The 12,279-nt window shown below is 40.6% G+C and overlaps 1 protein-coding gene across 2 annotated transcripts in view; it reads right to left on the reverse strand.

Moving 5' to 3' along the window:
• Nucleotides 1-10,540, reverse strand: part of LOC137322761 (gamma-aminobutyric acid receptor subunit gamma-3) — a 448,547-nt gene extending 438,007 nt beyond the window's left edge. For both annotated transcript variants that reach the window (XM_067985791.1, XM_067985790.1), the window contains exons 1-2: nucleotides 10,488-10,540; nucleotides 8,666-8,814 (exon numbers count right to left, since the gene is read on the reverse strand). In XM_067985791.1, coding sequence (XP_067841892.1) covers nucleotides 8,666-8,814; nucleotides 10,488-10,540 — 202 coding nt within the window. The remainder of the gene's footprint in view (nucleotides 1-8,665; nucleotides 8,815-10,487) is intronic.
• Between the last annotated feature and the right edge of the window lie 1,739 nt (nucleotides 10,541-12,279).

Consider the following 12,279-nt stretch of genomic DNA (forward strand, 5'->3'; position numbering starts at 1 on the left):
CCCTTATTCTGAGTCAGTGACCCCTGGTTCTAGACTCCCCAGCCAGGGGAAACATCCTCCCTGCATCTACCCTGTCGAGCCCTGTAAGAATTTTGTATGTTTCAATGAGATCACCTCTCATTCTTCGAGATTCTAGAGAATACAGGCCTAGTCTACTCAATCTCTCCTCATACGACAATCCCGCCACCTCAGGAATCAGTCTGGTGAGCCTTCATTGCACTCCCTCTATGGCAAGTATATCCTTTCTTAGGTAAGGAGACCAAAATTGTACACAATACTCCAGGTGCGGTCTCACCAAGGCACTATATAATTGCAGTAAGACATCTTTACTCCTGTACTCAAATCCTCCTGTAATAAAGGCCAACATACCATTTGCCTTCCGAACTGCTTGCTGCACCTGCATGTTAGCTTTCAGAGACTCATGTACAAGGACACCCAGGTCCCTTTGAACATCAACGTTTCCCAATCTCTCACCATTCAAAAAATACTCTGCAATTCTGTTTTGCCTAACAAAGTGGATAACTTCACATTTTTCCACATTATATTCCATCTGCCATGTTCTTGCCCACTCACTTAGCCTGGCTATATCCCCTTGAAGCCTCTTTGCATCCTCCTCACAACATACGTTCCTACCTAGTTTTGTGTCATCAGCAAACTTGAAAATATTACATTTGGTCCCCTCATCCAAATCATTGATATAGATTGTGAATAGCTGGGGCCCAAGCACCGATCCCTGCAGTACCCCACTAGTCACAGTCTGCCAACCTGAAAAAGACCCGTTTATTCCTACTCTCTGGTTTCTGTCTGTTAACCAATTCTCAATCCATGCCAGTACATTACCCCCAATTCCATGTGCTCTAAATTTGTTCACCAACCTCCTGTGTGGGATCTTATTGAAAGCCTTCTGAAATCCAAATACGCCACATTCACTGTTTCCCCCTTATCTATTCTATTAGTTACATCCTCAAAGAACTCCAATAGCTTGGTCAAACATTATTTTCCATTCATAAATCCATGTTGACTTTGCCAAACCTATTATTATTTTCTAAATGTCCTGTTATCAAATCCTTTATAATAGATTCTAGCATTTTCCCTACTACTGATATCAGGCTAAAAGAAAAAGTGTGTCAAAATGCAAGAGGGCTTTAATAAACTTGCAGAATGGGTATGTAATTGGCAAATGAATTTCAATATCGATAAGTGTGAGGTGGTGCATTTTGCTAGGAAGAACAAGGAGGCCACATACTGCTTGGATAATAAGATAAATAGGGTAGAGTAGCAAAGGGATATGTGGGTACAGATACACAAATCACTGAAAGTAGCGATGCAGGTTAATAAGGCCATAAAAAAGGCAAATCAAGCAGTGGGGTTCATTTCTAGAGGGATAGAATTGAAAAGCAGAGAAGTTATGTTAAACTTATATAGAACCTTGGTTAGACCATACTTGGAGTACTGTGCATAGTTCTGGTCTCCATATTATAGAAAGGATATAGAGGCATTGGAAAGGGTGCAAAATAGATTCACAATGATGATTCCAGAACTGAGAGGATATCCTTATCAGGAAAGGTTGAACAGGCTGGGGCTCTTTTCTCTAGAAAAAAAAGAAGGCTGAGGGGTGACCCGATAGAAGTCTTTAAGATAATGGAAGGGTTTGATAGGGTAGTCATAGAGAAAATGTTCCACTTGTGGGGGAGTCCAAAACTAGAGGTCATAAATATAAAACAGTCGCTAATAAATCGAATAGGGAATTCAGGAGAATCCTCTTTACCCAAAGGGTGGTAAGAATGTGGAACGCTCCACCACAAGGAGTAGTTGAGGCAAATAACACAGATGCATTTAAGGGGAAGCTAGATAATCACATGAGGGAGAAAAAAATAGTAGGGTATGCTGATAGGGTTAGATGAAGTAGGGAGGAAGGAGGTTTGTGTGGAGCATAAACTTCAACATAGACCAGTTGGGCCGCTGGCCTGTTTCTGTGCTGTAGCTTCGATATAACGCGATGTAATGTGCAAGCAGAGGAGTAGGAGTTTAAAGGATGATTCCTTACCGGTCTGAGAGGCCCGATGTGATGGTGGTGTTAGTGGAGCATAGAGGGCATTCTGAATGAATTATTTTCATCATTTGATCTGTCCTTGTTGTCAGCTATATCATCCATTATCCATAGAAAAATAACAACTTGTAGTTATAGAGTGCCTTTAACAATAGCAAATGTTCCAAATCATGGCACAGAAGAAATAAAGGGAGTGCTGAAGACCTGTGGGCCAGAGTTAGCTGCTCCCTTAGTTATGCTGTTCCAGTACAGCTATGACACTGGCATCTACCCAACAATGTGAAAGATTGCCCAGGTATGTCCTGTCCACAAAAAAACAGGATAAGTCTAACCCAACTAATTTCTATCAGCCTCCTACCAATCATCTTTAAAGTGATGGAAGGAGTCATGTATAGTGCCATCCAACAGCACAAACTGAACAGTAACCTGCTCACTGAGAGTCAGTTCAAATTCTGTCAAAACCATTTGGTTCCAGACCTCACCAAAGCCTTGATCCAGACATGAACGCAAGAGCTGAATGCTAGAGGAGATGTGAGAGTATTTGACCAAGTATGGCTCCCAGGAGCCCTAGAAAAACTGGTCAATGGAGGTCAATGGAGGCCCACCAGTACCTGAAGTCATACCCTGGTGCAAAGGAAGATAGTTGTAGTTGTCAGACGCTAGTCATCAAAGTCCCAGGACGTAGTTCCTCAAGGAAATGGCCTCAATCAAACCATCTTCAGCTACTTCATCTATGGCCTTCCTTCTATCGTAAGGTCAGGAGTGGGTATGGTTGTTGATGATTCCAGTTGATGTTCAGCTACATTCGCAACTCCTTCCATAACGAAGTAGCCCATTTCAGCCAAAAGAAGGATTTGGATAACATCCAGATTTGGGTTGACAATTGGCAGATAATATTCATGCCACATCAATGCCAGGTAATGACCACCTTGTGCAAGAGGAAGCCCAGCCATCTCCCCTTGATGTTCAATGGTACCACCACTGTTGAGTCTCTCATCATCAACTTCTTGGAGGCCACCACTGATTAGTAGCTTAACTGGACCAGCGTATCAACACCGTGGCTACAAAAGCAGGGCAGAGGCTCAGTATTCTGCAATGGTATCTCACCTCCTGACCCCTGCAAAGCTCCCCACCGTGTACAAGGCTCAAGTCAGAAACATGACGGAATAACTACCACTTGCCTGGATGAGTGCAGTCACAACAGCTCTCAAGAAGCTCAACATCATCCAGGACAGAGCAGTTTGTCCCTGCCACTGGATTGAATAAACACCCCCTCCACCACCACTGTGCCTGCAGGATCCACTGCAGCAATTCACCAAAATTATTTTGACGGCACTCCCTCCCCTGAAAACCCTATCACCAAGAAGGGAACCTCATTACCTCCAAGCTTCCCTCTAAGTCATACACCATCATGAACTGGACATTTATCAATGTTCCTTCATTGTGGTTGGGTCAATATCCTGGAATTTCCTACCTGACACCAATGTGCGAGCACCATCAACACAAAGTTTGCAGCGGTTCAATGACAAAACCCACCAGCACCTTCTCAGGGCAACTAAGAATGGGCAATAAATGTGGTCTTGCCAGCATTTCTCATATCTCGGGAAAAAAATGGACACCGAGCAATTGTAGAAAAATTATGGGAAGTGACTAAAAGGATAGAGTAAGAAGTAGGTCTTGAGTAGGATTTCAAGGTAGAGAAGAAAGTAGCCAGAAGTAGGGTTTTAGCAAGAGCTCCAGAGTGCACGCTGAAAGCTACACCACCAATGGTAGTGCAGAGGGAGAAGGAGACACACAGTAGTCCATAGTTGGAAGAACAATGAACACAATTAGGGACACAGGAATGGAGGAGTTGCAGAAATAGAGTGGGGCCAGGATTTTGAAGTCAATCTTTTGGAGTATAGGGAATCAATGGTCACTACATTACACGAAGGATATAATTGCACTGGAGAGGGTGCAGAGGAGATGTTCAAGGATGTCGTCAGGGCTCAAGAATTTTAGCTATGATGACAGATTGGATAGGCTGGTGTTATTTTCCTTGGAACACAGGAGGCTGAGGGATGATTTGATTGAGGTGTACAAAATTGTGAGGGGCCTAGATAGAGTGGATAGGAAGGACCTATTTCCCTTAGCAGAGGGGTCAATAACCAGGGGGCATAGATTTAAAGTGATTGGTAGAAGGATTAGAGCGGAAATGAGGAAATGTTTTTTCACCCAGAGGGTGGTGGGGATCTAGAACTCACTGCCTGAGAGGGTGGTAGAGGCAGAAACCCTCAACTCATTTAAAAAATAACTGGATGTGCACCTGAAGAGCCATGACCTGCAGGGCTATCGACCAAAAGCAGGAAAGTGGGATTAGGCTGGGTGGCTCGTTTCTCAGCCGGCGCGGACACGATGGGCCAAATGGTCTCCTTCTGTGCCATAAATTTTCTATGATTCTATGAATGGAGGTTGCCTTAGACAGGGGTGATAGGACAATGGAACTTAGTAAGGGATAGCATCCATCGATGAAGGTTATCAGTCAATGTAGTCCTTGGCGTATTGTCCCCTTTTTCACTGGCACCAATTTTCAGAACCCTTTCTAAGGAAGTCTAATCATTGATATGTTTGGTTACATAACAACAGTGCCTGCACTCCAAAAATTAATTCATTATACAAAGCATTTTGAGACATTTTAACAGCGTGATAAGGCACTATATAAATGCAAGTATTTCACTCATTCTGATAATGAGTCCAAATTAGATAGTTTCCACTCTTCGATAAATCCTTTCGCACACTAATTTTTTCCACAGTCACTTAATTTGCTCTTTGCCCCTGCTATTACATTTTCAATGCGATTATAGTATCAAGTGATAAGTGTTTTTTCAATGTCCACCTTTTTGATTGTCTGCAATTAACATTGTTAAACTGAAATTGACAATACCAAGCATTTGATCAGTTTCCTTTTACATAGAATTACATGGAAATTACAACACAGAAACAGGCCGTTCAACCGAACCAGTCCATGTTGGTATTTATTCTCCACACAAGCAGTAATCCTAATCATATGTGCTTACTTTGTTTCCATATCCCTTTATCCCCTTTTCTTTCAACTACCTATCTAACCTGTTTTTAAATGTTGACTTGATCTCTGCTTCAATCATTAACTCTGATTGTGTATTCTGCAGCCTCACAGCTCTCTGTGTAAAAATGTTTCTCCTACTGTCTGCTCTAAATCTCTTACATTTAATCTTATATCTATGCCCCTTTGTTTTAGATATCTGAACAGCTGGAAACAGTCTGATATTACTTCCCCTGTCTCATCCCTACATAACTGTAAACATCTCTAGAAAAGCACCCCTCAATCTAACAAAAAGAGCCCCTATCTTCCTTTTAAAGTCTTTCTTTATATTTGTATTAAATTGCACTGTACCCTCCCTATCGTCTCAACATATTTCCGATAATGTGGGGCCCATAACTGCACATAGTCCTCTGATTATAGTCTTATTAAGGTTTTTTTTATAGACTCACCATTATATCTAATCTTTTATATTCTATTCCTCTTCTCATTATTCCATTAGATATTTTTATGGCCATATCTCCTTGAAGTGTTGCCTTTAATGTCTTGTGAACCTGAACTCCCAAATCCCTCTGGTCTTCCACATCACTCAACCATCCCTCATTCAAAGTATAATCACTACTTTTTTTTACCTCAATGTATCACCTCACATTTACTGACATTGAATTGAATCTGTCACTTTTTTGCCCATTCCACCGTTTTATTAATATCCTCTTACAACTTCTTTTGGTCCTCAGAATTATTTCCTATGCCACCTATTTTAATATTTTCTGCAAACTTGGACACCACTCCCTGTCACCCTTTATCCAATTGTAAACAATTTTACAACACCAAGTTATAATCCAGCAATTTTATTTTAAATTCACAAGCTTTCGGAGGCTTCCTCCTTCCTCAGGTGAATGTTGTGGAAATGAAATCCTCGAAATGAAATCGCATTTATAATTCACAGAACAATGCTTGGTGATTACAGACAGTCTTTTCAACTGCCCGTTGCCAAGGCAATCAGTGTGCAGACAGACAGGTGTTACCTACAAGGTCTCCGAATATACAAATCACCAAAAAAAAACACAGAGATAGAGAGGTAGAAACATAGAAAAGACAGCAACTGACCCGTTATATTAAAAACAGATAACATTTGTTCGCTGGTGGGGTAACGTGTAGCGTGACATGAACCCAAGAAACTCAATTATAAATGCGATTTCATTTCGAGGATTTCATTTCCACAACATTCACCTGAGGAAGGAGGAAGCCTCCGAAAGCTTGTGAATTTAAAATAAAATTGCTGGACTATAACTTGGTGTTGTAAAATTGTTTACAATTGTCAACCCCAGTCCATCACCGGCATCTCCACACCCTTTATCCAAATCATTGATGTACAAAGTAAACAGAAGCAATCCCAGAACAGAACCCTGCGGGATACCACCACCCACTTCCAACCACTCTGAGAAACTGATCCTAACTGCTACTTTCTTGCTTTCTTCCTTATACCCAGTTTTTAACCCATTTTTCCCTAATTCCACACCCCTTAATCTTCTCCTGCAGTGTTCTGTGTGATACCTTGTCAAAGGCTTTCTGAAAGTCCATGCACACCACATCCACTACATTTTTCCCATCTACCATATCTATCACCTATTCACTCAATCAGGTTTTGCTGTACAGACTGATTACTCTGTCTTCCCAGATGATGCTCAAATTCTTCCTTTCAATCAGTTGCACTGCCGATCAGCTTTGAATGTCTTCTGAGGAGTTGCTCTGCATATTTATTTATGCCCTATGCAAGTGAAGTCAGTTGCCTCTCTCATTACTTTCCTCCGTATTAATACCATGCAAATAACTTAGGCTAAAAAATTCACCATGATCCTTGTCTTCTTAACATTGTGCATCAGGTGTCTTTTTCCGCTGACCTGATGTAGTGTAGTTTTTGTCTTTATTAGCACCACATAACCCAAACACCTCAGATTGTTGATTAACTATGCATTATTATGCACATCTGGTACTTTTTGCATTTGGGACTTTTTTCATGATCCTTTCAGTTTACTGAATGAGGATGGAAGAAGTACAGAAAATGTGTACAACCCAACAAAAAGAACCTGCCAACGTGTGAAGGTGTTCCAGCTATGTGCCTTATTCGAGTCGAATCTCTTATCACTTAAACTGCTGTCTTGTTATTTTTCTGTAGTAAAATGTGGAAAATGAGTCAACCAAGTAAGCTGCTATAAAGTAACATTACAAATTGGACTTGATGGGTTGAAAAACCTTTCAGATTATTGTTTCCAGTATGAAGCTACTTACAGAGGCTAATAGAAGATTGAAGTGAAGTATGAGTGAATCACTAAGCTCACCCAAAAGATTGCAAAGTGCACAATATATATTTTGTCACAAAATAATTTCACTTTATATCCCTTCAGTTCGTGTATAGACTTTTTAACTGATGCTACTGTTTATGCGGTGTGGTTCACATCCATGAATATAACATTTTATTGATATATTCAAATATCTTGAAGCAGAATAGATGTCTATTCCACTGCTTTTCAATGACATTAAGTAAGAGCTGTGGTTACAAATAAGAATGTATCCTCTTCCCTCAGTTTATGTGCATTCATTAGAAAAACCACAAAGGTTTCACATGAGGTTTGTACATTTAAAGCATTGTCATTTTAAATATTCTACATGACACACAAATCTTATATATTAAAATGCCATATCCCACTTCCTGTCATGGAGCTGGTTTACTTTAATGTGTGCATAATTAAAGAACATTGCACTTTTTAAAAATGCCTTAGTACTAAATGATGCATCCTTCCTATAGGTAGTTTCTTTCTCACCCCCATCTGCATTACAATCAGGTCGTATATATTTTTGATAAGTCCAGAGATATCTTTGGGACAGGTGTATGATAATGAAATGCACTGAATAATGGAATTTATGAACAAAAACTGATAGTTCTAGTATTTGGTTAATGTAGTCCACTGAAAACTCTCCCCTCAATCACAAACTGTACAAAATATAAGATTCCATGTGTGAAGCGAACCTTTCTTTGAATTATATCTTGGAGATGAAATTAAACATAACAGTTCTATAACTCAGAGTTTAGTGGCCAAAAAAATGGGTTTGCTGTTGCATGCAGAATTCATATCAGAGGGAGAGAAAAGATAACAAGTGGCTCTGTTTATGTTACGGCCTTAAACATCCAATGAGCCATTTTGCATTCTTTATTTATATACTTTTAGGATGACAGCAAGCTTTGCTGATCAAGATTTGCCACTGAAACTTGCAGTTTTCAATTTCACCATTAGTTGAGTTTGCAATAACTTTACAATAGGTTTTAATGTGCAGACTCACATCACATGACAGAAACGTTCGGGATATGATTTTTTTTCATTACATGCATTACCATTTCGCTCTCAAATAATGCTCCTAAATAGTAAATATATTTAGTAAATATCACCTGGCCACCCACAGCCACAGAGAGTCAAAATCAAAACATTTACAACGAAAACACAACCTTAGTGGGAAAGAGGTAGGACATGGATTACAAAATACCTGCTAGTACTCACTTCCAATGTCAGGTCGGAGTTTTTTGTCATATTCCTTCAGCAAATTGTTTAAAATCTTTGTCGCATCTCTATTTTGCACTTTTGGGGTCAGCATCCACTTCTGGTTGACTGTGAGATCTTCGTATTCATCATCGTCGATTTTTCTCGAACTGTAAATGAGAAGATTGTACTTTTGTTATTGTCTATAGTCTTGGTGATGGTGTAAATATTGATGGTAGGCACCAAAGTTCAAAGTTTATCTTTACTTGTACCTTCTTTTTTTACAATTTAATTTAATTGTCTTCTTTCAGAAGAACTGATGTACCTCAAAATAAGCTTACCTTGTTCAGAGGGGAAAAAACCTAGCATTCTAGCAGTTTGATCATGAACGACTCTATAGAAAGCAACAGGTACCCGAGCTAGGAAATGGGTCACCTATCTAGGACACTTACGAACACAAAGGCATTTCTCCCAGGATCTGCACTGGCAGTTTACATCTGGTGTCCAACTTACTCCCAGTTCTAACCTCATCTCTTAGCTTTCAATATCTGTGTATTTCCCAAGCAACAAACTTTAACAGCACACTTAATACCCGTCTCTTCAAAAGCTATGAATTAAAAGCAAGTGCTAGATCTTCCATTTGTCAAAGGGAGAGGGGGAAAATCATTTGTAAATACATTTACACAGATGTTATCACATCCAATGATCAGTATATTGTTTTCGTTGCGCATTATTTATTTATTTACCAGAATGCTTGCAATTAAAGAGGGTATTTCTGTAGCCAGCTATCATTACCAAAGAAACAGCAAATATTCCACATATCACATCGTGCCCGATGCATTATTACCGGACCCAGAATGAGAGAAAACGGCGGTACCCAGATGGAATAAGAGTCACAAATTGCATGCGTAGAAAGCGCTTCTTCAGGTAGCTCCAGTCCGTCCGAGGTAATTGAACGTAAATCAACAATCCACTGACTGCGATGCCAATCTGATTCTAGTGTTTCAATCTTTCACTTTATGAAAAGAAAATAACAGATCTGGCAGCATTCTAATACAATTAGCGCTGTTTATTCACTGTGGTGGTAAGACTGAATGTTGGTATTAGGGATGTGTTACCGTTACCGCCGCTTGGCCTCCGAAAGATTAATTTCCATCATTTCTCAATTTATTATCAAATAATGATGATTATTACATGCTCAGTTAACCCGACTCCTATTGCCTAAGGGTTCTTACCATGGCACATAATTTTGTGTAATCTCTTATGGAAAATTTGTAGATTCAAAACTGCCCCTTGCTTTTCCAGAGTTACTAAGAAATGTCAAATTCTGACATTGCCGCTTAACTATTGTTTCCGTTTAGCTTTAATAAAAGGTAAGGCAATTAAAATTATTTTATTGACACGTATGGCCATTTCTCTCAAGTTATTTAAGCAATCGATTCGAAGCCATAGCTTGTGTGTTTAACCCATTGCTTAACTCGCTGCCCATTTCGTGCCTTTCACGATATAGCAGCGAACTCGACACAGTACAAGATCCACTCCCCCCCCCCAAAAAAAAATCAAACAAAGAAATAAAGGTACCGAGTCTGAACTCCTGCACAAAGGCATCATAAATTCAGCTGCGACATCAGAGATAATGCTGGGGGGTGGGGAGGGGGGGAGAGCCAGACATCCAATAAGCCCACCATTTACCATTAGCTTCATGTTCCAGTCGGTGCATTTCAGAACTTTTGCATAAAAGGAATGCATCTGTCATCTCAATAGACCGAGTATGCAAACAAAGACAACAACAACAAGCATAAAGGCAGGACTGTTTTTTTTTAAAAGAATAAGACTTGCTTACCACGCTTGGAAGACTGAAAGAAGTAAGAAAGCTGCCAGCAGTTTGGTTGGCATAGCTGGGAGAGACGCGAAGGGAGAAAACGAGCCGTAGGATTGCCGGAAAGTAACGAGAGTCTATTGGAGAGAAAGAGATGGAGAGTTTCTCGCCTTCCCGTGTAACCAGCAGCAGCCTCCCAGTATCTGTCACTTCGGAACCATCAAGAGGCACGGCACAGATAAGAGAGACAGAGCGATCCTTCCAGAGTCAGCCATAAATCACACATGCACCTCTGACAGGTGTTAGCGTTTGGACAGCTCCAGTCTTTCCACCCAGCACCAAGTGTCTGAGAGAGTGAAATGGCCCCTCCTAGGTCCAAAGCCCCGATTTAGACCTTTTCCATTTCATTCGGTTTTTTTGCATTGGGAGAGGAAGTGGCGGAGAAACGATCTCCAAGTGACTCGAATTCCCACTTTGCCCATTATTCCAACCGATGGGAGTCCCATTGGGTTAACTGACGTCAGGTTTCACCGCAGGATCGTGTGGTTAGTTTGAGGAACCTAACATTTTTCTGAAACGAGAGTGAACAAGGTATCGACCTATCTTTGACTATTTAATGGCATCGATGCGTGTGTGACTGTGTGCATGTGTGACTGTGTGCATGCGTGATTGTGTGCATGTGTAACTGCTGTTAAAGGCGATGCCAGGATGATATTGTCCCTTGGTTTTAATCGCCTACTGATACTGAAGACGGATTACGTTGTTACATTAACAAAGATCATCCATTCGCACCCTCTGACAATATTTCGTATTACCTAAAATGGGTTGATAGCGGATTTATTACAGCTCTGATTTAATGTAATTTGTCTATAGTCAAATAATGTCCCTCACTCTGTTGGTGCCACTATCACAGATGCCAATGTTTATGCCCTGTCTGGCCCATAACAGTTATATTTAATCTCGGTGAAATCCGTGGCTCTTTGGGGGCAAATTAGTAAACAGTAAGTCAACTCCCCTTGGAATATATTCTAAACATAACCTGATTAAATGGAGTTATCTGCCATCCAATGGACTCTTTAATATGTACGTTAGTGCCAATGGTTTGAGCAGTCTGTGCTATGGGCTCATGTCCACTGATTACTGAACTGAGACTGGTCAAAGTCACCCTATCCTGGACCCTCCCAGAGCTTCTAGAATGCATCTGTTTGAGTTTGCTTCAGAAACATGGCAACAGATTCCAGTAATACAACCACTAAAACTACAAGACCTATTGCTAGGATTTAGAAACCCTTGTTAAGAGTATGTTGTTAACTACGGTCTTAGGATTCAAAAACAAATACTGACTAATGCTGACAGCAATAGGGGTTGAAATCCCTCTTCAGTACAAACGAAGCTCAAGTGTATGGGATCACCTTTAGACTTTCAACACAAGACGATGCTGAATTACTTTTTTGTTGTTTGGTTAGCTGACGATGGACAACCTATCAAAAGCATATAAATCACACCGTGAATGGAAACCGCTCTTGCCCTTGCTCTCCAGCCTCACGGAGATTTTAAGGCAGCGAATAGCCCGGTGCTAACTAACTTGGTGCCGGGAGCACTGGAAAAGCAAGTAAGAATATTAAATGGGACATGGATCAAACCACAGTTGCCTTTGGATATCAACAGCTAATACGTCGCTACCACCCGCCTCTGTGTCTCAGGGCAGGCTTGTTTATACACAGGTAAGTGACTTGTGGCAAAATCAACCAGATGTTTGTCATTCTGAGACGTGTGTGGAGAACAATCTGACATTTCTTTAAACGCGTTGGCATTC

The sequence above is a fragment of the Heptranchias perlo genome, chromosome 6 (assembly GCF_035084215.1).
Source record: "Heptranchias perlo isolate sHepPer1 chromosome 6, sHepPer1.hap1, whole genome shotgun sequence".
Classification (NCBI taxonomy): domain Eukaryota; kingdom Metazoa; phylum Chordata; class Chondrichthyes; order Hexanchiformes; family Hexanchidae; genus Heptranchias; species Heptranchias perlo.